Source organism: Cervus canadensis, chromosome 3 (genome assembly GCF_019320065.1).
Source record: "Cervus canadensis isolate Bull #8, Minnesota chromosome 3, ASM1932006v1, whole genome shotgun sequence".
Lineage (NCBI taxonomy): Eukaryota > Metazoa > Chordata > Mammalia > Artiodactyla > Cervidae > Cervus > Cervus canadensis.
Window position 1 is genome coordinate 46,774,416 of NC_057388.1, and position 27,962 is coordinate 46,802,377.

The following is a 27,962-nucleotide window of genomic DNA, read 5'->3' on the forward strand; positions in this document are numbered from 1 at the left end:
TGATCTTCTCTAAAGTAGTCTATAATTCCTGTTTTTCCTGATTGAGACTGAACAGCAACCCAACTCATTCAATCAGAAATAAATTCAAAACATTTTACATAAGAATAGGGAAGACAAAATGTTAAAATCTAACTCAGTAACTTACCAGTTACTGAGCACCTGCAACAATAAAATATCATCTAATGCAGAATTAGATCTGATCTTTCTCAATCAATATTATTTCCTGAGAATTAAATCCCTTACACCAGTTAATTCTTACACAGAATTAACTGTAACATTTAGTATATACACATATTGCTGTACAATTGGAATTGCACACTTAAAAATACTTAGAAATAAATTCTACAAAAGGCGTACAGGATATATACACTGAAAACTATAAAACACTGTTTAGAAAAAAATTTTTTTAATCTAAATAAAATGGAGATAGTCCATGTTCACTGTATACTTCAAAGGACAGACAATTGATCAATACTGTTAATATGTCAGTTCTCTCAACTTAATACACTCAGTGCAATCCCTATCAGAATTTCAGCTCTGTGTATGTATGTGTGTGTGTGTACATGTGCTCCAACAAGCTGATTCTAACATTTATTTTGAAATGCAAAGGAACCAGAAAAACCAAAATAAGTTTGAAAAAGCGTAAGTTGAAAGAATTCTGTCTGATTTTAAAAGTTACATACAGCTATAGTAACAGGACCTGTGGTACCAGTACAGAATTAACATACAGGTCAATGGGACAGAAAAGAGAGTCCAGAAATCAACTCACAAATATAAGGATAACAGACTTCTGACAAAAGAACAAAGACAATTCAGTGGTGTGAGGACTTTTTTTAAACAAATGATGCTGGTGGTGTTGGTGTAGTCACTAAGTTGTATCCAACTCTTAAAACCCCATGTACTGTAGCTTGTCAGGCTCCTCTGTCCATGGGATTCTCCAGGCAAGAATACTGGAGTGGGCTGCCATTTCCTTCTCCAGGGGATCTTCCCAACCCAGTGGCTCAGATGTAAAGAATCCACCTGCAATGTGGGAGACCTGGGTTCGATCCCTAGGTAGGGAAGATCCCCTTGGAGAAGGGAATGGCACTCCACTCCAGTATTCTTGCCTGGAAAATTCCACAGACAGAGGAGCCTGGCGGGCTACAGTCTAGGGGTTCACAAGGAATTGGACATGACTGAGTGACTAACAAATGATGCTGGCACAACTATTATCCGTATGCAAAACAGAGAAAGAGAGATTTGACCCTTATTCACACCATATAGGTTTCCCAGGTTGCTCAGTGGTAAAGAATCCGCCTGCCAATGCAGGAGACATGGGTTCCATCCCTGGGTCAGGAAGATACCCTGGAGAAGGAAATGTCAACCCACTCCAGTATTCTTGTCTGGAGAATCCCATGGACAGAGGAGCCTGGCGGGCTACAGTTTCCATAGGGTTGATAAGAGTTGGACATGACTGAGTGACTGAACACACATGTACACATATACAAAATTAACTCAAAAGAATAAATTGATAACCTGACCATCAAAATTAAAAACTCATATGCATACTTAAAAGACACTACTGAAAATATGAAAAGACAAGCCACTGACTGGGAGATACATATTATCTGGCAAAAGACTTGCATCTAGAACATAAAAAGCTTTTGCACAACTCAATAACAAGAAAATAAACCATTTAAAAATGGGCAAAAGAGATGAATGGATATTTCATAAAAGAAGACATACAAATAACTAATAAATACCTCAAAAGATACTCAACATCAATAGTTACTGGAAGTATTAGTTGCTCAGTCATGTCTGAATCTTTGCAACGCCATGGAATGTAATGAGAAAGAGCCAATTACTGTTATGTTACAGCCTGGATAAATCTCAGCAACATGCTAAGTGAAAAGAAAACAGATGCAAAAGATTATATACTATATGATCCCATTTATAGGAAATATGCAGAAACAGTAACTCTATACAGACAGAAAGCACACTGGTTTCTGGAGTAGGGGACAACAGTAGGCAATGGCTATAAACAAGCATGAGGCAAGATCTGTGGATGACGGCATTGCTCTAAAACTGGACTATTTGATGGTTGCACAACTCCATAAATCTACCACAAAGTGTTGAACACTTGCAGTGGATAACTTTTTTGGTGTGGAAATCACATCTCAATCAAGCTATAAAAAATGAAGGAAAAAAAAGATACATCACGTGAAAGCCAGAATGATCCAATATGGGTGATGTAAAGGGTGGAGTCGATCTTGAAACAAAGACGTCAGTTAATAAATATTTGCAAAATGAATAATGAACTTTTGAACCTGGCTACTTGAGAGAAACAAAAAGTTCAAAATGTTTATGATTTTTCTCTTTACCTCATTTTTATTTAACTTTTTTTTTGGCATGTGTGACCTTAGCTCCTAAAAATCCTCTGTAGTAAAGTGCTGAAATATGGAGTCTTAACCACTGGACTGCCAGGGAAGCTCCTTATTTAACTTTCTTTTTTTTTTTTATTATTAGGGATAATAGTAACAGTACCTCTTCCACAGGGATATAAATAATATAATAAGATAGTGGACATAAAGCTTTCAGCATAGTGTTTGGCATGTAAGTGCTAGATATTAGCTAGTAATAATCATAAAAACATTCACATTTCCTCAATAGATGTGAAAACACTTAAATACATTTATATTTCTCTACTTTCAGAGCTATGAAATTTCCCTTACAGTAAAAATGGAACTACAATCTAATAACTTTATTGGTTTAGCTGCAAAACTATTGACAGTAGATACATTTTGGTTTTTCATTTTTCAAAATATAGCCACCTGCAAGGCACACATTGCTGTATTTTTAAAAAATCAAAATAATTTTAAAAATGAGATAATTCACTAGCATGAATGAAAACTAGTTGATTTAAATGAATTTATCAAGAAGCATAAACTGTGTGCCAAAGACATCAGTTAAATCTTACGAGAATAAGTGATATGAATGAATAAGTAGGAATATCCTAATTTCTTCTTTGACTGACAGACATTTAACTCATTTGATCACTGTTTACTTTTATAAGTTATCACAGAATTATTCCATTAGAAGGAACCTAATTAGGCCATTATCTATCTTTAAAACTTTAAAACATTCTTCTCATAAAGAACTGATCGTACTTTAAAAACAGTCCAATAAAGAATCCATAACCTACTTGGTAGTGTGTCTTCATATTTCAGGAGAATATTCTTTTCTTCTGTTCTTTTCTGAAAAGAAATCCACTCTGCTTTTGGATCCACTGGCTTCATTGTAAAGTGAAGGTTATCTCAGGTGAATGACACAATTCTTCAGATAACCAGTTTCAAGCACAAATGGGGACAACGGAAAATGGGTGTGCCACCCAACTGGGTGCCTTTTGTTGGAGAGTGAGAAAAGCAGAAGCAACAAGAACAGAGACAGGGACATGGGAACATACTTAGATGCCACGTGTGTGGTTCCAGAAAAAAGCTTCAGCTAAAGTACCCTGTGATGTTTAAGAGGGAAATAATCGGTCAAGCAAAAAAAAGGGATGGAGAGTTAACTTTAGCTATAAAACAGATGAACTGCATCATGTTAGGACAAGAATGTAATTTACAAGTATGTAAACTGGATTAAGTAATACTTTTAATGTACTTGAACTTTGCTATATTACAATATAGCAAAATTCAGAATATTTTGATTTCTAATTATCTGCATTTTTCTCATATGTACAAGTTCTTCTAGATGTATATGAATATGCAATATTTGTGGTCTGAAATGACTGTTTTACACTATCTTTAAAAATCAACGGTAGCTTCATAGTTACTTACACTGTGTCTAGAAAGTGTAATTTGGACGTTACAAGGCGATGCTTCTAGTCACATTAACTAGCACTGATACTTATGGAATATTCAAAACTGTAACTGGAATTTCTGGGTTGACCAAAAAGTTTGTTCAGGTTTTTCTGTAAGATGTTACAGAAAAGTATGAATGAACTTTTGGGCCAACCCAATATTTCTAGAGCATAGCAGGTCAGGTAAAATTTTGAGCCTGGAACTCTAGTGGTCCCAGTCCTTCAGTCATTAGCAGATTCATTCCAAGTGAAAGGAGAAGGCAGTTGTCAGAAACTGCTGGGCAGGAAGCGGGGGCTGTGTCCTCTCAGACTGCATGCTCAGTATTCCTGACTTCCCTCCCTCTCAGAAGGTTCCTTTGTCATCTTCTTTCTCCTAGATAAAGTGTGGCGTGGGGGAGGGAGAGGTGCAGGGTGTAATTATAACCCCAGCCAGGCTCTCTCCATCCCAGCCTAGATGCCTCTAAGGACAACTCTTCCCAAGGCACCATTTTTAATAATGGATAACATCAGCAGCAAGTACAGAAGTGAAATATTACCAGCACAGCACTGATCACATAAATAAGAACAGAACTGTCCAAAAAAGACTGAGCTACAACTTTTATTTTCTATATTTTTAAAATAATTGATGAGTTGGATAATTTATTACATTTTCTTTCTGAAACAGAGAATTCTTTGCCTCTTTGAAAAAAGCAGATATTTTACCTGTGTAGGACTGAAAATTCATTTTCACAACTCTTCTAATCTTTTGCTTCTATATTTGTAGAATTTTCTTTCCAGCTGCCCTAAGAGCAAATAAAATTTTAGAGCTAGCTCTTCCCACTTTCCCAGAATAAAATATCTGAAGCCCAGAGAGGTCTTCCACCCTGCTCCAAGTCAAAACCGAAGGACTGTGCATCAGAGCCCAAATTAGCACCCAGACTCTCAGCTCCCCCAGCATCTGTGAACCACGCCTCACTGGCTCTATGCAACACTATTCAAAGACACAATAACGGGTTTAGCTCTAGTTTATGTAGAGAAAGCAGAGGACACCCACCTCTTTTCATTTCTCTTGACAAATCTAAACGTGGTAAAGGATTTACATGGCCGATAGATAATACAACAAAGATGAATTTGGTTAGCATAACCAATGATGCAAGTGGCTGTGTATATTATTAATCTCTGTGAAGTCTAGATGGTTAAAGGAGTTAAGATAAAACAAGCCTGACATTTTTTTCAAAGCATACTGTTGACAGAGCTACAAAGAGATGACAGGCTACATTATAAATAGTAAATAATTAAAAAATGACTTCAGCCTTTTAACAGATTATTTCAACAGTTTATTTTTTGCCAATGATGGGGTATTTCTTCACTAAATTCAAATAATTAATTTTATATGAATGAATGATAAGCTAGAGCTAGAAAACTGACACACAGCATTACCTTGAAATTTTAGGGGGGGGAAGTGGTTGACTGGAACTTCACCTATCTTTTGGAACCAAACAATGTTGAAATAAACATATTTGGAATAGAAAATGGTATCTGGCTCTTTCATATTTCAAATGCAAAATTCCTTTGATAGAGAGAATTCCATTTTTTTCTGCATCTGTTTAGATCACATGACAATCGTAGGAGGCAACATTTGGATCATAGAATGTAGCTATCAAAAACCTAAGTATAGTTTAAAGTAATGAAGAAGAAATTAGGTTTTCCACATGAAAGAAAATCAATGATCAAATAAATTTAACATGATTATGGTGACTAAAGTAAAAATACCAAGTATAATGTGATAGTTTTCAGTTCTTGTTTGGCACATATATTAATAAATTTTCAAACATCAAACAATACAACATTGATATGTACTAAAACCAACTAGGTACAGTAAGATTCCTAAAGCACAGTTAATTATTAACATCATAAAAACCTAATTTCCATATGAATTCTGTAACCAAGTACATTCTCTCTGTACTGTGCGAGGTGGTCCAAACACTGTATTTTCAGGATTCCCCAGAATTCAAGAGCATTTTAGAGATAAATCATGCTGAACCCCACGATTCCTTGTTGAATTCTGTGGATCTTCTTAACAGGCATTCAGTTAGGAGACTACACGCACACACTCATCACAACTTTGAAAAGAATGGAAGGCCTTCATACATGTCAGTTTTTAGTTTTATCCAATCATTAATTTTCTGCAGAGTTGTTTTTTCTTGACTTAATATTTTTGCAAGTTTTTTCATTTTTTCTTCATTTCTTTCTATGTACTTCAACCCTTCCAACTGCAGCTGATTCAGCTTTTCATTTCGACTTTCATCTAGAGGTATGTTTTCACACATAACAGGATTAAATCTAAAATAGGTGTCAGGAGGTAACAGACCATCAAGCATTACATGGACTTCTGTTAAAACAAAGAGAGGACAGGGCGAATTAAAAAAATCAAGTTATTCTGCAATGATCTAATTTTATGTTTATTTAAATTATCCTATTTTAGGCAAATCAGAAAGCCTGCTTATTTTTCACATTCTAGCTAATTAACGGCAGGAGTAAAGAACGGGTAATACTGAATATAACTATGAAATGAAATTCAATTCCTGATATGTACCATATAATTCTCTTAAATTAGGATCCCAGCTCCAGGACTCTCTTCTCTGCTTTCGGTCATACTGCTGAGATGCCTCTTCAACCTTCCTTTTGTCGTTTTTTAATTTCCTGAGGTCATCTTTATTGAGGTATAATTTATATACAATAAGGTTAATAAATTTTAAATGTCTAAACTGCCAGGTTTTGACAACTGTATACACTTGTTTGATCACAACCACCATGACACAGAATATTGTCTATCACCCCAAAAGCTTCTTCATGCCTCTTTATGGTTGATTCCTCCCTTATCTTTTGCCTTTTCTAGAATTTCATATAAACAAACTTACAAATATATACATAGCTCTTCTGTGTCTGGTTATTGTTTTTACTCAGCAAAATGCTTTTGAAATACATGTTGCTGTATGGATCAATAATTTCTTCCTTTTTATTGCTAAGTGGTAATTCATGTAGGGATATTACACAATTTGTTCTCTCTGGTCTGGGTCTGCTTCTCTTCAGTTTTCAGCTGTTAGTAATAATTCTAAATCATTTTGTGGATATATGGTTCTGTTTTTCTTGCATAAATACTCAGGGATGAAACTGCTTGTTCATATGGTAAAAGTTTACTTATCTTATTAAGAACAAACAACACTCTTCCAAATGGTTGCACCGTTCTGCATGTCAACCACTAGGATTATCTGAGTTCCCACTGTTCGTATCCTTGCAAAGACTTGATATTGTTGGTCTATTTTTAATCATCTTAAAGGGTGTGTACTGGTATCTTGTGGTTTTAATATTCACTTCCCTAATGACTAATAATGTTGAAAAATCTTTCATGTACTTAGCAGTCCCCTGTATATCTTCTTCAGTGAAGTGTCTGTTCAAATATTTTGGCCATTTTTTTTTTTCCACTGATTTTTTGTTTTGTTTTCATCTCTATATATTCCTTATATGATATATTGGAAGCATTTTCTATATGTTTTGTATCTGATTATACATTTGGTTCTGATGATAGATCAAACACATTTTACCAATATTTGACTTCAGTAGATAGCTTGTCTCTTCATTTTATTAAAAGTGTCTTTTGAAGAACAAAATTTATAACCTAATGAAGTCTAATTTATCTATTTTGCCTCTTATGTACTATCAAAAACTCTTTACCTAACCCAACATCATTAAGATTTTCTCCAGGGTATTTTAGAAGATTTGCAGTTTTAACTCTTATATTTAGATCTATGATCCATTTCAAGTTAGTTTTTGTATATGATGTGAAGGGTCAAGGTTCAGTTTTTTAAATACAGTTATCTAATTGTCCTGGTACTATTTGTTGAAAGGATTATCCTTTCTTCTTTGAGTTATCTTTGTCAAAAATCTTTTGAGCATACAAGTCTGGATCAATTTCTGAATTATTAGGTACCACTGATCTAATGCAAACACCACCCTTGTTTACTATAGTTTTATGGCCTCGAAGTCAGAGAGTCTAAGTCCTCTAATTTTGTTCTTTTTTAAAACTGTTTTGGTTACTCTAGGTCCTTTGCATACCCATATGAATTTTACAGTCATCGTGTTAATCTCTACCCCACAGAAAGTCTGTTTTGATTTCTATAGCAGTTGCATGAAGTCTATAAATCAATCTGTGGTTTGCCACCGTAACAATACTGACATTTCCAATTCATTAGCACAGTTATCAATTATTTAGGCCTGCTTTAATTTCTCTCAGTAATGTTTTGTACTTTTTACTGTTCAGGTCTTGCATATAACTTTTAATGGGAACTGCTGTTTTTATACATCAATAACCATCTAATATCAGCAATTACATGTTTCACTCTAATTCTTCATTAATTAGAGTGTATGTGCACAAAGGCAGTATTTCATATTTCTTAAAAATTTCAAGTGAGCCAATAATGTGGTTTGCACAAGATATACATATAAGTATCATGAGATTGGGTGATCAAAGCTATCTTTTTCTAAGAAAACTGCTTACAGTAAGAATATTTTATTGATTTGACAACAAAATTGTAGACAGTGAAAAATCCAGAATGTCACCTGTTCTTGGGTTATCATTTAATAGATAAACGTCCTTAGTGGGAAGTTTAAGATGCTCATGTAGGCTGATGACTCAGTCAGTAATAAGATATCAGAGAAAGAATGAGATTCAGAAGCAAGAGGCTGTTAAGTGGGAACAATTCTTTTTACAAATTTAGTAACAGATTTCACGTAGGACTTAAAAATAACATAGTAAAATAACGAGCTCTAGACCTCAAGGCCAAAATTAGAAAGTCAACAAATACTGACTACCTACTATGTGCCAGGCAGTGCAGTCAACATAGCTAGTTGGGTAAGTTCCTGCTTACATTCTGGTGGGATACAGAGATTAGAAAGTGAACAGAAAAGGGCTCTCAGGGAAAGTACATCTGAGCAGAGACGGGAATGAAGTTAAGGGAGGGACTTGAGCACGTACTGACATCTGGGCAAGGCCTTACAAACAGAAGACAGATAGATATCTGAGGCAGGGCCTTCTTAGGAAGCTGAGGAACAGCAAGAATTCAAGTGTAGCCGGACACACTTTACAGAGGGGACACAGCTTGAGAGAAGGGGAAGAGATGCATTCAAAGGCTGTCTTCCAAGGCCTGGTGAATTTCAGTGAATTAGGCTTTGGGATTTTGTTCTAAGTGTGATGGGATGCCTAGAGGGTTTGTAACCAGGTAAAGACATGATGTAATTTACATTTTAAAGGATTACTTAAGCTTTATTACGAAGGCTAGATTACAGGGGCAGCCAGAGTGGAAGTAAGGACTTATTCTGGTTTACCTCCATGTCATTAAATAATCCAGAAGGAATCCAATTCTCTCCCTGTTATCCTGTGTTTGTCTGAACCAACCTCCTTTTTCTTTTTCTTAAGAGTCTCCAACCAAGCCTTTGTGTGACTCCTGCCTCAGCTACTTCTCCAACTGTAAAGAGGCAAAGGTACCACTAGCTCCCACACAGAGAAGTTGCTACTGTAGAAATGAGTGAGGCGAAAGAGAAATGACAAAGACCTGCTCCCATGTGCTTCCTAAGCCTGCAATACAGACATAACAATGTACTTTCTGCAGTGAGCATCAGCATAGTCTACCAGAAACTGAATTCTAAAGATGAAGTATGTTAAGACAGCAAACAGACGAACCTTCTGTGTCTGTAGCACTGTTGATGACGTTAGACAGCTTGGTTTTCAGGCTCGTGTACGTCACGTTGTTCCTCACATCACTCTCGTAACGCCCAGTGCCCAGGGACACTATACACTCTAATGGGACGTCTGGCCAAAGACATTTACACTCGTGCATTGCTAATGCGGAAGGGTTATTCAGGAGCAAACCTCCATCCTGTAAAATGTAAGTCAAACAAATAGGAAGTAAATCTGAACTGAAATTCTTTTTTACAAACATGAAAACAAATTACATTTTCCACAATTTGAAATTTAGCCAATTAGGAAAACTGAACTATGTAATAAACTTAACAAATTATTTAAAAACAAGAGATTCCTTTAAAGTGAATTTATTTTATAAACTACAGCTGCAAAAGAAGTCATATGAAAATTCACTGGTCTCACTGGCTTTATTAAACTTTACTATTACGGAGGTTCTTTTTGAACTTTGGATTGCTCTGAATATTTTGCTCAAAATTACTCAAATGAACAGAATTACTTTTAAAGGTTTTTATCCTTGTTTAGTGGTTAATAGAGTCTATATAAAATCTAACAAAAGAATTGTGGTTTTACCAAATAAATAAAGACCAGTTCTTTCACAAATCCAATAAAACCAAATTGATTAAAGCAATTTAAGTTGAAATTTTATTAACAATACAAAGTATCAATTTCATTTACTGCAGATATAACCTAAACAAAGTAGGCAAGCTTTATATTTCTAAGCATTATCAATAATCTACATTATTTTGAAGAACCCACAAGAAAAGAAAATAATTTTCTAAAAGTTTATAGCTGTTCAAAATTCAGTAGATGTATCACCTGAGGTTTATGCCAGGAATGGGATAAAGAATGATGCCCATCCCATATTCTACTTCTAATTCAGCAGAAAGCTATTTCTTTCATTAAATTACTTTTATCTTCAATTCTGTATTTATACCCTGCAACTTCTAATCATTTGGCTATTTTAGACGAAACATTTCATTATCATAACAACTATAAAGAAGGATAGTTCCATTGGACATGGAACAATAGACTGCTTCCCAATTGGGAAAGGAGTACGTCAAGGCTGTATATTGTCACCCTGCTTATTTAACTTATATGCAGAGCACATCATGTGAAATGCTGGGCTGGATGAAGCACAAGCTGGAATCAAGATGGCCAGGAGAAACAACAATAACCTCAGATACACAGATGACACCACCCTTACGGAAGAAAACAAAGAACAACTAAAGAGCCTCCTGATGAAAATGAAAGAGGAGAGTGAAAAAGTTGCCTTAAAACTCAACATTCATAAAGCTAAGATCATGGCATCCAGTCCCATCATTTCATGGCAAATAGATGGGGAAACAATGGAAACAAAGACTATATTCTTGGGCTCCAAAATCACTGCACATGGTGACTGCAGCCATGAAATTAAAAGACACTTGCTCCTTGGAAGAAAAGCTGTGACCAACTTAGCATATTAAAAAGCAGAGACATTACTTTGCCAACAAAGGTCTGTCTAGTCAAAACTATGGTTTTTCCAGTAATCATGTATGGATGTGAGGGAGGGAATATAAAGAAAGCTGAGCGCCAAAAAACTGATTCTTTTGAACTGTGGTGTTGGAGAAGACTCTTGAGAGTCCCTTGGACTGCAGGGAGATCAAATCAGTCAATCCTGAAGGAAATCAGTTCTGAATATTCACTGGAAGGACTGATGGCTGAAACTGAAACTCCAATACTTTGGCCACCTGATGAGAAGAACTGACCCACTGGAAAAGACCCTGATGCTAGGAAAGATTGAAGGTAGGAGGAGAAGGGGACGACAGAGGATGAGATGGTTGGATGGCATCACTGACTCGATGGATATGAGTTTGAGCAAGCTCCAGGAGTTGGTGATGGACAGGGAGGCCTGGCGTGCTGCAGTCCATGGGGTCGCAAAGAGATGGACACGACTGAGCCACTGAACGGAACTGAGCTGATAAAGGATTACGAAAAGAGAAAAATGGGAGAAAAGAAGAGCAAACAAGGCTTAGCAAGAAGTGATAATAGTAAAATTAATCCCCCATCAAAAGTTGCCAAGTTTTCAATGGTTTTAATAGCTTGCTTCAAAATTAAAATTCTTGTTCCTTAAACTTTCCTTGGTTTCCATCAAAAAAGTGCAGGAGTTGACATTTTTGGCATTCACTGCAGCCCAGTGGTGAGGCATACCATCCCTCATGCCATTTACAGAGTTATTAGCCCACTCTCATTAGATGAGAGCCCACTCGTGTTAGATGAGAGCCCACTCTTGTTAGATGAGAGCCCACTCGTGTTAGATGCCTTTTCTATCAGCAGGTCATTAGGCTATTGTAATGTTTATGGCATCTCCTGAAGCCTTTCCACCCACACAGTATTCATACTCACATTTACTTATTTATTGTGTACTTCGTGTTTATCAGCCACTGCTTATACTAAGCACTGAGGTAAAATAGACTTGAAAAATAAACTTGTTAAGTAAACTGATACTTATCTTTTAGAGGTACACAGGATTGTGTTTTAACTGTAGTACATTGTGCATGTGTTAAAAGCCTAATATCTGGATACTTTTTACAGCTTTTAATGTATACTTAATCATTTCACATCATAAATCAGAATTTATACTAGAAAATAACCGATGGACCATACAAATGAATGTCTCTTAATCAACTCATGTTTAGTTTTTTTAATTTTGGCCATGCAGCAAAACTTAAGGGATCTCAGTTCCCTGACAAGGGACTGAACCTGGGTGATGGCAGTAAAGTGCCAAATCTTAACCACCAGGAAATTCCCTAATAGGGTGTTTAAAAATTTGTCTTTTATTATGAAAAAATATATATAACATAAATTTGATCTTTTTAAGCATTTTAAAGGTTACAATTCAGTGGCATCAGTAACACTCAGAATGTTTTCCAAAGCTTTTTTATTATACCAAACAGGATCTGCAACCATTAAGCAATGATTCCCTGTCCTCTCCATCCTATCTGTATCCTAATCAATTATTCATTCTTTATATGTAAACTCAGAAGAAGACTTCTTTGTAAAGCCAATCATGACAAAATAAATCACATCTGTTATACTACTTCTTAACTCTGTACATATTTTTATTATTAAATTTATCATCTTATTCTAAAACTGTTTATATTCTTCTAGTTTTGAGTCATTTGATGATAAAATCCAGGAAACACAAACAATGTGTCAGCAATTATTAAAAACCTTCATATTCTTTATGGTTAACATAATGTCTGGCACCAAGTAAGCACTCTCAACATTTTATCCAGTTGAAATGAATATTGTTAGTTGTGGCCTGGCACAGGCATAATTTAGCACAGAAAATGCTAGGCAGGCTCTTTCTGCTTAAAACATCCTTTACTTGGAAGGTTTATATGAAATATCATAATTTGTTTTAGGTTAATGTATTCTGAGTTCTGAACCCAACGTTTTAAAATGTAAATAAGGACTAAAAGAAATAATATATTAGAATCTGCCAGCAAAACCTTTAGTGCAAGCTAATTTATCAGGATCTTTCTCCAAAGACAGTGAAAAAATGATTTAATTTTGGAGGAGGAGGTGGAAAGAGAGAAGGGATATGCCTATGATCAACTTCATTAAACTGTATACATAAAATATGTGTAGTTTTTTGTCTATCAATAAAGCTTCAATAAAGCTATTAAAAAGAGAGAAGGGATAATTTTGTAAAAAGTAATTATTTCAAGATAAATATGATGCTACTTAAGTTGGGGGAGACAAATAATACATTAGAAGCTATTCAAGAAGAATTCTTCCTACTTTATAGTTTCCCAGGACATCTAATAAACCTTGCAATACTGTAATAACATTCATTTCTTTACAAAGACAAGTGAAATCTACCCATCCACCAACTTGTACTTCAGTGTTAGTCACTCAGTTGTGTCTGACTCTTTGCAACCCCATGGACTATGGGAGAAGCCTGCCAGACTTCTCTGCCCATAGAATTTTCCAGGCAAGAATACTGAAGTGGGTTGCCATGCCTTTTTCCTGGGGATCTTCCCAACTCAGGGATCGAACCTGGGTCTTCTGCACAGAAGGCAGATTCTTTATAGTCTGAGCCACTAGGGAAGTCCCATAACTTATAATTTATACTCTACCTGATTATAAAAAGGATATGAAATTCCATTAAAACATATGTCAGACACGACAGTTAAAAAGACATGACAGTCTCATTTTAAAAATGAGACCAGAAATATTGAATATAATTATTCTAAGAGCTAAGGAGAAGAGGATTGTAATAAATGGTGAGTGATAGTTTTAAAACTTCTTGGCAACTTTTGAAAATAGGAAGGGAACTTGCTCAACTTTTCTTTGAGCAATAAGATCATTCATATCTTAGAATACGCTAATCAGCCTTACATGGCGTCTTTGGAAGAGAAAAATATCCCATTCTTCAAGTATCCAGAAAGGAATATGGAATAAGGAAAATATTTGCTCACATATGGTTTCCTTAGATGCTAGATTCTATCAGAATATTTTTAAGTCAGATGTGCTAATCTTTCTGGAATCAAGTCATTGATTTACATGAAAGTATATTCTCTGCATATATGATTTTATGCATTATTTTTTAATTTTTTACAATTGAAGAATAGTTGATTTACAATATCATGTTAGTTTCATGTGATGGAGGTGGTGGTGGTTTAATCGTTAAGTCGTGTCTGCACCGCAATTCATATATATATATATTTATGAAATTAAATATTTTCTTCTTCAGATTCTTTTCCCTCAGAGGTCATTACAAACTATTGAGTATATTTCCCTGCATAGTTGCATGCTTTAAATAAAATTTATATAAATTATTTTAATCTGTAGACCAGCCTAAGTTCAAAGATTATGGTCATCAAAATAAAACCTGCTTTGCATGGAAAGGAACATCACTAGTCTAATTTGAAATGGAAAAAGAATCACTGAATTACTTTATGATTTGCATTCTATAAGACTAAATTAAATCTCAGAACTACTTCCTCTTAGATAAAGCATAAAGAGCATATGAGATAACTTCTTTTGAAGTCTGGGAATGTATGGTCACTTATCATTTGAGACTTTCACTAATATCTGGCATAACTGCAATTTTGTAACATGACAGGTCTTCAAGTTGTAAGCTATAAACCTTAACTATTACATTTCCAAATAAACTGTTATTTCTCCATTTATGACATGGTGAAAACACTATGAAATATGAAGAAGTCATCGTTACAAATGGCAACATATATATTAAAATATAATGTTTATTTTGACCAGTAAGTCCTTAAATAAAATGTCAGAACGAAGCTCTACAGCTAGCACTTTCTGCCCTGAGGGGGAGGAATAAAGCAAAGGAAAGTGAGAATGGGAAGTGCCTTACATAACTCTGCAATGACTGAGCTGACCAAGTAGGAAACAGTCTGCACTGACTCCAGAGACCAAACGAACCAATGTTAATCTCTTAACTACCAAGATTATAATATTACTTCTGGTAAGAGAAATAAAATGAGATAGCTGAATGTAACACTTAAAATTAATACAATATATCTAAGCTGGCACATAAAATTATAGAAGATGAAATTGATAACAATGTTTTAGATATTATAACATTAACACATATATAGATGTTACACATTTATATAAAAAACTATGAGTTTTTGAACAATATTTAAAAATTATTATCAAAATAAGTTTTCTTCTCGACTATATCTGAAAACCGAGTCAGACAGGAGAGTTAAGGTTATTGACTCCATCAAAGAATTTTAAGTGCAATAGCATATAATAAACTAAGCATACATTAAAACATATATTTTGGAAGTCATCAGTTCAAAAGCTTTGTTGACTTTTTTATCACTGAGTATAAATTATGAGTTAAGATTTTCATAAATAGTGGGAAAACTTGATAGGGAAAATAATTTATGATAAATAAAAGTCTCTGTCAAAGAAAAAGAATATATCATTCAACATTATAGAAACAATGTTCAGCTTAATAGATCATTTAGCCATAAACTTTAAAATAGTATAATTGTAGACAGCATCCTAACTCCATCGATTAACAGCTGCAACCCTAGTCTGGTCACTTAATTTTTCTTAAGACTTCAATTTCTCATTTGCAAAATGGACATCACTCTATCTGCCTCATAAGCAGTCATAATTATATGAGGATATGTGTACAAAGGACTATATAGGTGTCTGGCACCTAGTTAACCTGAAGTTTAGTATAACTATTTTATTACATCTCCTTCCAAATACGTCCACCAAAACTGTCAACAGACTGCATTCTGCATTTTTAGGGACTGTTTCACTTTTAATTTTTATCACATCTGGAAAGTCAAGCATACATACTACTTCATTTTTCCATCAAATTAAAATTATCGTTAACTGGTCATGAATTTCATTTCAGAAGATACAAACAGATCTTTCCTAAAATACGCTCTCAAGCCTGAAGGCCTGTTAATTTAAGAAAAACAAACAGCTAAAAATATCCTGTACTGCACATACATCGTTCACCACATGGAGACATGAGGAAAGTTTCCTTGGTGGATCCCTCTAAGTTCAGTTGTAAGTGTTGACTCTTTTCAGTCATGTAAAGTTTTAGAAGACAAGCCACACAGTCAACTTACTTGATGAAGATCATTTCCTAACGCATATTCTGCAAAGTAGCCCGGAGCAGCAGATGAAGCTCTGATGGCCTGCCACATTTTATACTGACAGCCTCCCAAATAGTGAGAGTTGATTCCAGGAAAATGTCCATAGTTTCTGAACACAAAGGCCTTTGGTGTTATCCCTCTGTTCACTATGGTACTTACTGCAGCAACCTAGTCAATTAAAAAGTGGACAATATGCATTGTAAGCAGCAATATTTGGGACTGTAAAAATTAAATATTATTTAGTGGTATGAATGAACACTCTTACAACTCTACCCATCAAGGTAAAGTGTATAACATAACCCTAGTGTTAAGCAAAGGGAAGCAGATCCTTTTAAACAGGTTTTTTTTTCTTTTTTTTTACGGGAAAACAGTTAGGGCTGGGACAATTTTGAGAAATGCATTATGAGAGAACAGTAATAAAAGATATTCTTTGACTACACGATTTGATTAGCTATTTAAAAAGATAAGAAGGCATAAATTTGCAGACCTTTATATGATACTGCAGTAGTAGCAATGAACAAAAACTACTTAAAGATGAATAATACACTATTTTCATATCACTTATAAATCACTCTGTTTCTGTGCTCTTTGAAAGTATTATGACTTTAGTAACTGAAACTCTAACACAATAAACTAATTCTCAAGGCTTTTTGATCATAGTTAATAACTGGAAGCTGGGTAATTATTTTTTTAACTAAAAAAAACTAATCTTTATCACCTAGGGTCTCAGATTTTATCAATATCAGTTAAATTTATATAAAATGTGATGTATCTGTTAATAACCTGCAATATGAACTTTAAGAAGCTGAATGGTACTGGTGAGGCCTAAGTTGTTAGGGCTCTATGCCAAGTCCTGCAAGAGGCCTGTGTGCTTTGCTATTTTATAAACCAAAAGTCACATTCTAAGTTCCTGTGAGTGACCCAAGTGTGGCCTACAGAGGCCACTGTGGGTAAGAGCTGACCATAAACTAAAAACTAGAGTCTTTCCATTAACTGGTATACAGGCAGGCTCAATTAAGGAATGTGTGGGTGGTTGCCTCATTTATCAGGAGTGAACTACTTTTTGAGGTGGCTGCAGTTCCCTCACACCCACTCTTTTTTTTTTTCAGTCCAGCATCTGCTCTCATTTTAAGAACAAGTAAGAAGCCCTGAAGATACAGGAGAACAAACAAGAGGTGTAGCATCCATCTTTGGGTCCTTTCCAACGAGCTACTGCATCTCATCCTCACAGCCTCACGTGGTCTGACGGAGCCATCCCTCCAGCCTCGTTGTACACGCTGCCCTTGGATCCCCAAGCTCCAACCTCTGGGGCCTGCATTTCTCGAAGGCTCCCCCTGTACGGACTGTTTCCTTTGCCAGGACTGCTCATCAGCCTTTACACTGAGACCTCAGAGTACATTTCCTTACAGCAGCCTTCCCTCATGTCCTTGTAAATACATGATTTCAGAGAACTGTTTTTGTGTTCCATAGCACTTATTTCAGGAAAACTGCATCTCGTTTGTGTGATCATTTGACTAATGCTTACTTTGCCCTACTGGACTGTAAACTCCATGCGTGCATTTACTCACTAATGTATCCAAAGTCCCCAGCACAGTGCTGGCACATGGGGTACATAATTAATATCTTAAGAATGAATGAAAATATGTGTAAGCAGGAGTGAAAGAGCAATAGAGGGAGTTGTATTTGACTTTTCATGGTTACAGCTTGGTATTCAAGAATAAATACAAGCTGCATGGGATTCCTAGGTACATAAACCCTTATTCCTTAATCAAATAATGAGTCTTAATACAGGACATGGAACTCTAGCAATACTCAATCACAAAATAAATAAAAAGAGGAGCCATACCAAGACATATTCTAGTAACACTGACACTTTAAAAGTTGGGATTCCATTTGTATATTAATCTAATATATATTCACGAGGCACATGAAGTTTCTTTAAAAAAATCTACGGGGGAAAATGCCACAATTTTCCTTAAATCCCTAATTAGATTAACCCTATAATAATTCTTTATCTTTAGTCCCAGTCTTTCATGTTCTTAAACTTTTGTTTTATTTTACTTGATATAGAAAAGCTCCAACATTCACATTCTGTATCTTCATAAAATGACCCAATATATAAGGAATCTATATAATCTACAGCAGTTCCTAAGAAAACTTTTCTCTTAATAAAGGGCCTTCATAATATTCCATTCACCTGACCTTCAATTTCATGTAGGTGTTATAGTTAACAGACTCTAAACTTACCTTAGGACATGTGGGGTTTCTCGCTGTTTCAATCATTAGTGAAGATCCCATCCTGTCCCTTTATTAAAGGAGAAGAATTAAATTATATCAAAATGATTTTATTTCCCAATATCAGGGAACATACATTATGCAGTTCCTGTTATGTGGGACAAAAAAGAAAAATCTCCTCTAGGAAGCTTACAATCCAACTAATGCACATAAAACAATATATAGCTACCTATTAACCTCCAAATCAAACTACAAATATCTACAATCCTGCAGGAGGTTGTGTGTGTGGGGGGAGGAGTCGATACAGGCTTTCCTATCTAGGAAAGATGGATGGAGGTGTAGCTTGACAAGGACACCACTGATGGCAAGAAAACACATTAAAAGCCAGAACATATATAGAGTAAAGGCACAGAGGCAGAACAGATTTGTTGTTTTCAGGGTCCTCCTGATAGGATAAAGGAACTGTGCTGAAATAAGACTGCTGAACTATGGCAGGCTATATATAGAGCAGTCTAAAAACCAGATCAAGACATTCAGACTTCAAACCTGTTTTAGCAATACAGAGCCTATGCCACCCCCCAAAAATGCTTTTTAAACCATCTGAACTGGCATTTGAACTACTGCAACATTATAGAAATTGCCCTTAGGCAGCAATTTTCACAATTCCATTACAAGGAAATTTTATTCAGTGCTTATTTTTTTTCCAGACTTAAAAATTATGTATTTTCCCCCTGTACTGAATATAAAAAATGTTTGTGTTTTTTTTACCAACTTGCCTCAGTAAGGAAAAATGCCTTTCTAACAACATTTTTTTTCAAACAGTACTTACATTTCTCAACTAGAATATTAGTGAATTTCATATATTTAAAAATTAGGTAGCAATATACCCTTTATTATCTTTTATAAATACAATGTAAAATGCTTTCTATAAATGACAAGATCTTTGTCTTCCCTAACCAGATCTACATGTTTCTTCTGCATGAAGATCAAGGCAATTTTGTTCTCCTAAGGGTCTTTCACTTTATCTTTTCATAGAAATCTTCTATAAGATTGGGACAGAGATCCTGGAAGCATGATGCTACTTTCACACTTTAAGCAAAGGTCACATTTTTTGTTGTTGTTGTTTAAACCTTAATTTTATAAAGAGCTAAAAGGTTTTAGTGAATTGTTATGAATATAAACTTGAAGAGAAAATCAAAACATTAACTGCTTATTTTAGAGAAATGTTAAAATAAAATAAAACATTCCCAGAGTCTACTGATGTTGTAATTAAAAATAGTGTCCATTAAGTAACACAAAATCATTATCCCAGGGGAAAAAGAATATAAAAATGTTCTCAATAAACAATGAGAGAAAGAAAAATGACCCAAAAGGCCAGGGAATGGGCATGATAGAGCATTAACAGCAAGGCCTTCACTGAATTTTCCGATCTTCCTTTTCTGATTTCCATATCCTTGTATACAATCCCTTTCCACACAGATCCTGGGTTTGAGTGGTTTTGGTCAATAGGACATCAGCAAACATGTCATTAAACTAAGGTCTGGTGAGTCCTCATGCTCTGGGCTTGCCCTGATGGGATTCTGAGACTGCCACAGTGGGATAAAGCCCAGGAGGAGAGAGACCAGCTGTCCCAGCCATCTCAGCTGAGCTGCCCACTGGCCGCCAGCAGCCATGAGTGAGTTCAAACCACAGAATCATGAGACTTAATCATGACCTAAAAAAAAAAACTTAAACTTCAGGACTAGAAAATAATACAAAGATTTGCCTGATTTTGATGTAGAAAACATTTTCTAAATATCAAAGTTCAAAATTAAAGGAAAAGATCTGACTATATGAAGATTTTAAGCTCACATTAAAAAATACTGTTAATTAAACAGCACATTTTCAACATATCAACAAATGATTAATACATCTAAAATACAGTGCACAATGTCCCAGTAGGAAAATGAGCAAGTACTATGCTCTTGGAATCTGCACACTAAAAAGAAATTTTTTAAAAAATGTTCAAATTTATCAATAACCAATGTGATGCCAACTGGAAATACCAGTTTAAAAATCTCTAAAACTGACAAAGTTTTAAAAATTAAAATGCTTGGTGTTAAGTAATTCATGAAATGGAAACACAAATTGATGCTGGTGGCTAAGCTGGGACAACTGATTTAAATTCAGGTATACACATATATCTATCTTTAAAATGATTCTTAAAACATGTATACTCTCTGACACAAAAAATTTCACTGAAGAAGTTTATCTTAAATACATAACCAGAGATTTAAGTAGAGATGCAGGGTATCCACCAAAACTTTATTTTAGGTGCAAAAATATCTGAAATGTCCTCTTTTTTCACTAGGAAATTTGTTAGAAAATAGAACATCCATAAAATGGACTGTGAACAATCATTAAAACATGTCTCAAAAAATATCTAATGACATAGGAAACTAATCAAAATAAAATGCTAAGTGAAAATGCATATGCATTATCATCCCAATTTTATGAATGGTATGAATACAAATGCATACTCACAACCTCACACACACATACACTTATTTATCTCTGAGAAATTCTAGAAAAATGTACATCACCATGTTAATGGTGCTTTTGGTCTCTGCAGAACTATATATTTTCACTATTTTCTTTCTATATTTTCTATTTCATATTTAATAATTACTTTAGAAAAACATCAACATTGACCCAATAATTATGCTTCTTATAAACTGACCTACAGATATATTCTGAAGTGTGGGCAGAAATGTAAACTTTCCTATAACAGCACTGTTCATAATCACAAAAAAAATCAGAAACATAAATGTCCAAAATATTAGGATATAAATCTTAACACTAGGTTAAGAAAATATGGCATCACCCTGCAGAATGTAGCAGAGTCTTTTTAAAAATTTGGCAAGGGATTTTAATAAAGTTGAAAAAAGGGAAAAAGACAGAAAGTTGTAATTACAATATAACTCCTACCATATAAAATATATATGAAAATATCTATAATATAGGGAAAAAATTAGAAAATATAAGGTCTTTGGCTCTGAATAAGACTGTGGGTGATTTTAAGTTTCTACTTTACACTTATATTTTTTAGAAAGTGAGCATAATGGCTTTACAGTATTTTGAGGAAAATGTTTAAAATTATTAAATCTTTTAGAACAATATCTGTTAATGACTTGAGAAAGGCTAATAGTACTATGCCTTTTTAAATAAGGCCGGTGAGCACCTGTGGATTCTGGTACCCTGAGGGTTCCTGGAACCAACCCACTGAAGATGCGTAGGGGAAACTGTATGTGAAGGAAAAACAGGAGGCAAACATGTCCTATATACAATGTGGTCGCAACTTTTAAAAAGGTGACTGCAATTTTTACAAGCCAATCTCACACATGTGAACCCAACAAAGCAGTGAACAGAATGCAATTCACCAATATATTAACAGTGGTTATTCCTAATGAATGAGGTCAACAATTGAGTATTTACATTTTTCTGCTTTGTTTAAATACAAGACATTTTTAAAAAGAATAAATACAACTTACTTCAGAATGTTTTCCCATGTTTGACTGTCATAAAATGCATGGCTCCAACTCATTTTGACTGTTCCAACAATGACATTTTGTGAAAACACATCTGATCCTAATTTTCGATAAAGTTCCTCACATTCATCCAGGGGCATATGAAACAATCCCAACATGAAGGCTAATATAGCACCTGAAAGAAAGAATCCTCAGTTTTTATCAGCATGATCATTATAGTACTTATAAGATCTTCTGAGTCACAGACCTGGTTAAAATTCTAGCTTTCATACTTTTTGACTGTATCACTTGAGACAAACCTCTTAACCTCCCAGAGCTCTAATTCTGTTCAGCTATAAAATAAGGATAATTACAATAACTAAAATTCATACATTATTGTAACACTGGAATAACACATGTAAAGGCCATTACCAGGCCTCACAGAAGATTCAACAAATACCAACCACTGATGATAATTTTAAAATATATAAAAAGGTGCTATTATACGTTAAATAACATATTAATTAAGATACTGTGGTAGGTAATGTCCTTTCTAACCTTAATTCCTTAGTTTTAGTCACAGAATACAGTATATTTGACAACTTATCAACTCATTAAAATAATTACACCTTCAGGTTGGTCCCAGAAACTCACATAACAAAGAAATTAGGTCTCTGGGATGTCTTTTTAAACAGCTGACTTAATACCCTAGCAGCAACTGATATCACACACTGCCATCTAGTGTACCTAGCTGGCATTACCCTGAACTAAGGAGGAAAAGGGGAGAAGAATGCTTTGGGGGATGCAGAGAAGGGTGTGAGGGGCAAAGTCATTATCATAATGCATTTTAAATATTTTATGTATTTTTTAAGTCTTTTTCTAGTAAAAGAAGTCTTCAGCTTGTTTTAAAATTCATTGTATGGTATTAACTATGTAACAGAAATGGTTATTTATCAAGTTTCAGAAAACATTTACACTGGAAATAACCTGCCAAAAAAATTAAGTTGCTTTTAAGGAAAGCTACTATAAAGATAAACAGATATTTAAAAAACTGAATTTACTGCACGGGTAGAAAAAAGAACAACAGAGATGTTAACTTTAAACTAAATATGTATTTTTAACTTTACAAAAACTATATGTGCAAACAAAAGTTCTATATTAGAATATACAAAATGAAAAAATAAAGGAAGATTATGAGCACTATAAGTTAAGGTTAACATAATCAAGAAGACACAGCGGAAGAGATACACTGTGGTAAGTGCAGAAATGCACGTATCACACAAGATACTTTACTCCGTGGATGAATCTCTGATTTGAATCCCCCTTATCGAGCATCCACCTACTAACCATGGTGCCAAAGCAAGAAGTTAGCCTGTAGATACATTTAAAGGTATGAGTTGCTAGGACCATTTCAAATGTTAACAGAAATGGCCAGGATAACAGCTTCAGGAAAAAAATTCCAGGAACATTTGCCCTGGGAAAGGTCTCTTTAAGAAAAGTTTCCATAGTTAAATAATTGGGTATATAAGTATTACTTTCCTATCCTGTATTACTTTCCTATCCTTCTGGAGAAGGAAATGGCATCCCTCTCCAGTACTCTTGCCTGGAAAATCCCATGGACAGAGGAGCGCGGTAGGCTACAGTCCATGGGGTCGCAAAGAGTTGGACACGACTGGGCGACTTTGCTTTTTTTTTTCCAATCCTGAGAGTGAGTCTCAGTACATTTTTAACATACTAGAAGATTTAAGAAGTGCCTCTGTAAAGAAAACTGTTTGACTTTCTTTGTATGTGTTAGTCGTTCAGTCATGTCTGACTCTTGAGACCCCACGGACTGCAGTCCGCCAGGTTCCTCTGTCTGTGGGATTTTCCAGGCCAAGAATACTGGAGTGAGTTGTCAGGCCTTCCCCCAGGGAACCTCCCCGGCCCAGGGATCGAAGCTCGGTCACCTGCATTGCTGGCCGATTCTTTACCATTTGAGCCATCAGGGAAGCCCCTTAATTTTCTTTAACCCAGGCTTTTCCAAATTTGCTATCATCTGAGGAATCACTGTTTGGTGTAACATCACAGGAATCATCAACTCCTTATGCTTCTGAAATTATCCCCACAACTGTTATTGAGTTTTCAAAATGGAGCATAAATTAACATGCCCTTTGGGAATATGTCATACTTGGTCCAGATAATACAGAGAAATCATTTGGCTTTGATGCTGGTAGTCTTTAGGACTACTATCATAATTCTGAAGAATGAGAAAAAAACAGAAAAAAAAACTCTATGATGATGAACTAATGCAAAGTAAGGAACTCTCAGGTACAGCAGAGATCTGTGATGCTAACAGTCCTTGAGCGTTCCCCGGGCAGTAGGCAACAGCCAGGGTCCCTGAGAAGCCTCCTGGATGTACACACAGGAGAGCAGGGGTGTGGATGGGGTGGCGGTGACACACGGGTGAGACGCTGATACAGGAAACAAAAACAAAACCAACGGAAAGCAAACAAACATTCATCTGATGGTGAGTCAGTGAAAAACTAAAAGTTACTCAGAAACACCATATTCTAACTTGCCAATTTCTTCTACATAAATATGAAACTAGAATTTTAAATGTACATCAGTTAGGGATATTAGAGTAGCAAAAGTGTCCTTCTGTGAGGAAATTGCTTCTTATATCCTTTTTTATCTAGTTGTCTGAAATCAAAACTTAAAACAGATAAATGTGAGAATCCATTTAAAAGATTTCCTCACAGAGGGACACTTTCCAAAAGAAAGCAAAATCTTATCCATCCTTGATGTTCTACTGGTTCAAGTACAATTTTGAATACCCACCATTTTGTGGGCTTCCCTGGTAACTCAGACATAAAGAATTCACCTACAATCCAGGAGACCCAGGTATGATCCTGGGTCGGGAAGATCCCCTGGAGAAAGGAATGGCAACCCACTCTAGTATTCTTGCCTGGAGAATCCCATGGACAGAGGAGCCTGGCGGGCTACAGTCCATGGGGTTGCAAAGAATTGGACATGACTGAGCAATTAACACTTTTTCACCATTTTGTTACTTTCCTTAAGGCAATTAATTTACAAATTGTTCTTGTCACTGTGGCTTATTTAAAACATATTAGAAAAGCACACTAAAATCTGTTTCTGAATGTTAACTTATTTCCAATAGCATTTTTAAAAGTTCATTAAGCAAATTAAAGGACTATTCAGTATCAAAATATGAAACTAACATCCATCATTTCAGGAAATGACCATGATCTTAATCATGAGAGTTTAATGTTCTTTTTCTTAATGCACTGCTGGGATGTACCACTCCCATATAATAATAACAATTACCTGTGCTTACACCACAAATGTAATCAAAGAGTTGATGAACTGGCTTCTGAGTAAGTTCAACCAATTTTCGTAGTGTCTGAAGAGCAACCACACCTCTGTAGGAAAAATAAAAGGCAAAAATGAGAATTCCTGTTTTAAGGAAAGCTAATCTATTGGTCCCATCACTTCATGGGAAATAGATGGGGAAACAGTGTCAGACTTTTATTTTTGGGGGCTTCAAAATCACTGCAGATGGTGAGTGCAGCCATGAAATTAAAGGATGCTTACTCCTTGGAAGGAAAAGTTATGACCAACCTAGATAGCATATTTAAAAGCAGAGACATTGCTTTGCCAACAAACGTCCATCTAGTCAAGGCTATGGCTATGGTTTTTCCAGTAGTCATGTACGGATGTGAGAGTTGGGCGGTGAAGAAAGCTGAGTGCCAAAGAACTGATGCTTCTGAACTGTGGTGTTGGAGAAGACTCTTGAGAGTCCCTTGGACTGCAAGGAGATCCAACCAGTTCATCCTAAAGGAGAGTCCTGGGTGTTCATTGGAAGGACTGATGTTGAAGCTGAAATTCCAACACTTTGGCCACCTCATGCAAAGAGTTGACTCATTGGAAAAGACCCTAATGCTGGGAAGGATTGGGGGCAGGAGAAGAAGGGGACAACAGAGGACGAGATGGCTGGATGGCATCACCCACTCGATTGACATGGGTTTTGGTAGACTCTGGGAGTTGGTGATGGACAGGGAGGCCTGGCGTGCTGCGATTCAGGGGGTCGCAAAGAGTCGGACACGGCTGAGTGACTGAACTGAACTGAACTGAATCTATTGACTAAAACAATCCCTGGTTTTCTAGTTTATAGGCTAACATGAAAACTAGTAATATAAATTAGCATCAGTTAAAATTGCCAAAGGTTTCTGGATTGCTTTTGAAAATACAGTATCTAAATAATGGTATTAAAACCTGGGTTACGGCAGCACATTTTGAATTGACACTAGTATCTCTTTAAATAAGACAATGAAGATATGGCAATATAAGGTATTTTAGCAGACACTATAACTCTGAAAATTCCTTAAACTCTGTATTCACCGGTTTTGGGATGTCATGCATTGGTTTCTCCACTTACCAACATGGTTGGTAACCTGTGCCTCTACACATTTCATTTTCTGTAACTCATCAGTCATATTTTTAAGCTTTATTTATCCATTTTTTTTAAAAACTCTCAACTATCTCAAGACAAGGTTCTGCACTAAGGAGGTATTAATTTATGCTGCTGACTTTGTTCATTTCTGAATCCTCACCAAAGGCAGCAAGTAGCTTCAAATGTGAAAGATGAAACAGCCTAGGAGATACAGGCCAATTTAGGGTGTGTGTAACAGGTGGACAATCCTCAATACTGGAGGACATACATATACAATTAAAAGTTTTAGCCTCAAAACAAGGTGTGGAGCAGAGAACACAGTATTAATCTGGTACCATAAAATAAAATTTAGTGTCAAATTGTGCTTTGATATTGCAAGCACAAAGTCACTAGAAAATACTGTATTATTAAAGTAGAAAATGAAAGATTATTATTAATTGTAGAAATAATGTAAATTCGAAGACAGCTGATAAGATGGTTTATGAGAGACACTGCAGATTTAATGTGCCTTTAATGTGAGACATGAAGAATTAAAGATCATGCCGGATAAAATATATTTAACAGTGTGCCCTCTGTTATCTTATGAAAAGGAAAATAAAACATGCACACACACATGCACATATATATATATTCATACAGAAAAAATATTTGAAGAAATAAATCAAAATAGTAAAAATAATCTTGGATACATGAGATATGACTGTCATGTTTGGCTTGTTTCTCTTTATATTTTTTTCTCCTCCCAAGTTTTACTTCTATAAGCCAGAAGAAAACTGTTTTTAAAATGCAGTATTCATAAAGTAATTCTGGACAAATTTTAAAATCAGTATTATTTCTAGGTCAATTCTATGTTTAATGCTGTACCAGGCTCTGTTTTGTAAAAGAAATACAGGGCATGGGTTCCTTTTCCCATGAGCCTTCTTATCTTACTCGTTCTATACAAATTTCCCACCCTAGCTGCTTTCTCATAGTCCCCTAAACCAGGGTTTCCCAACAGCAACATCATTGACATTTTGGGCAAGATATTCCTTTGCTGTAGGAACTATTCCAGGCATTGCAGGATATTTAGCACCAATTGTTCTCCTCTCACTAAATTAAAGCAGGGATCCCCCAGTTGTAATAAGGAAAAAATGTCTCCAGACACTGACAAATATTCTCCAGGGGGCAAAATCATCTCCAGTGGAGATAATCACTGACCTCAACCCACCCTCATCCTAACCAATCTCTGGATTTTCCCAAATGTCTTCACTTCAATTTCTTCCCTGTATTGACTAATAAAACGAAATCAAATACTCTTTCGTCACAAACCTCTTTTCACTCTATAGATCCCTCACTCTAAACAGACATTTGAATGCTCTTTAAGGTTCTTATTTCAGATCTCAACTCAAATGTTATTTCTTCAAAGACTCACAATCATGATCACTCTTTAAAAACAGCACTGTTATGCTCTATCCCTTCACTTTGCCTTATTTTTCTTCATAGCACACATTATACATTTCTGTTTTTCTAGTTGTTCTCTCTTAAGGGAAGAGTAGAGATAGCAGGGAAGTAGAAC

At 35.4% G+C, this 27,962-nt stretch overlaps 1 protein-coding gene across 2 annotated transcripts in view; it reads right to left on the reverse strand.

Annotated features, from left to right (window-relative positions):
* Nucleotides 1-4,420: 4,420 nt before the first annotated feature.
* PNPLA8 (patatin like phospholipase domain containing 8) overlaps nt 4,421-27,962 on the reverse strand; it is a 42,820-nt gene continuing 19,278 nt past the window's right edge. For both annotated transcript variants that reach the window (XM_043463094.1, XM_043463093.1), the window contains exons 5-10: nt 25,282-25,376; nt 21,982-22,153; nt 18,464-18,521; nt 16,190-16,384; nt 9,558-9,753; nt 4,421-6,209 (exon numbers count right to left, since the gene is read on the reverse strand). In XM_043463094.1, the coding sequence (XP_043319029.1) occupies nt 5,935-6,209; nt 9,558-9,753; nt 16,190-16,384; nt 18,464-18,521; nt 21,982-22,153; nt 25,282-25,376 (991 nt within the window). In that variant the 3' untranslated portion in view covers nt 4,421-5,934. The remainder of the gene's footprint in view (nt 6,210-9,557; nt 9,754-16,189; nt 16,385-18,463; nt 18,522-21,981; nt 22,154-25,281; nt 25,377-27,962) is intronic.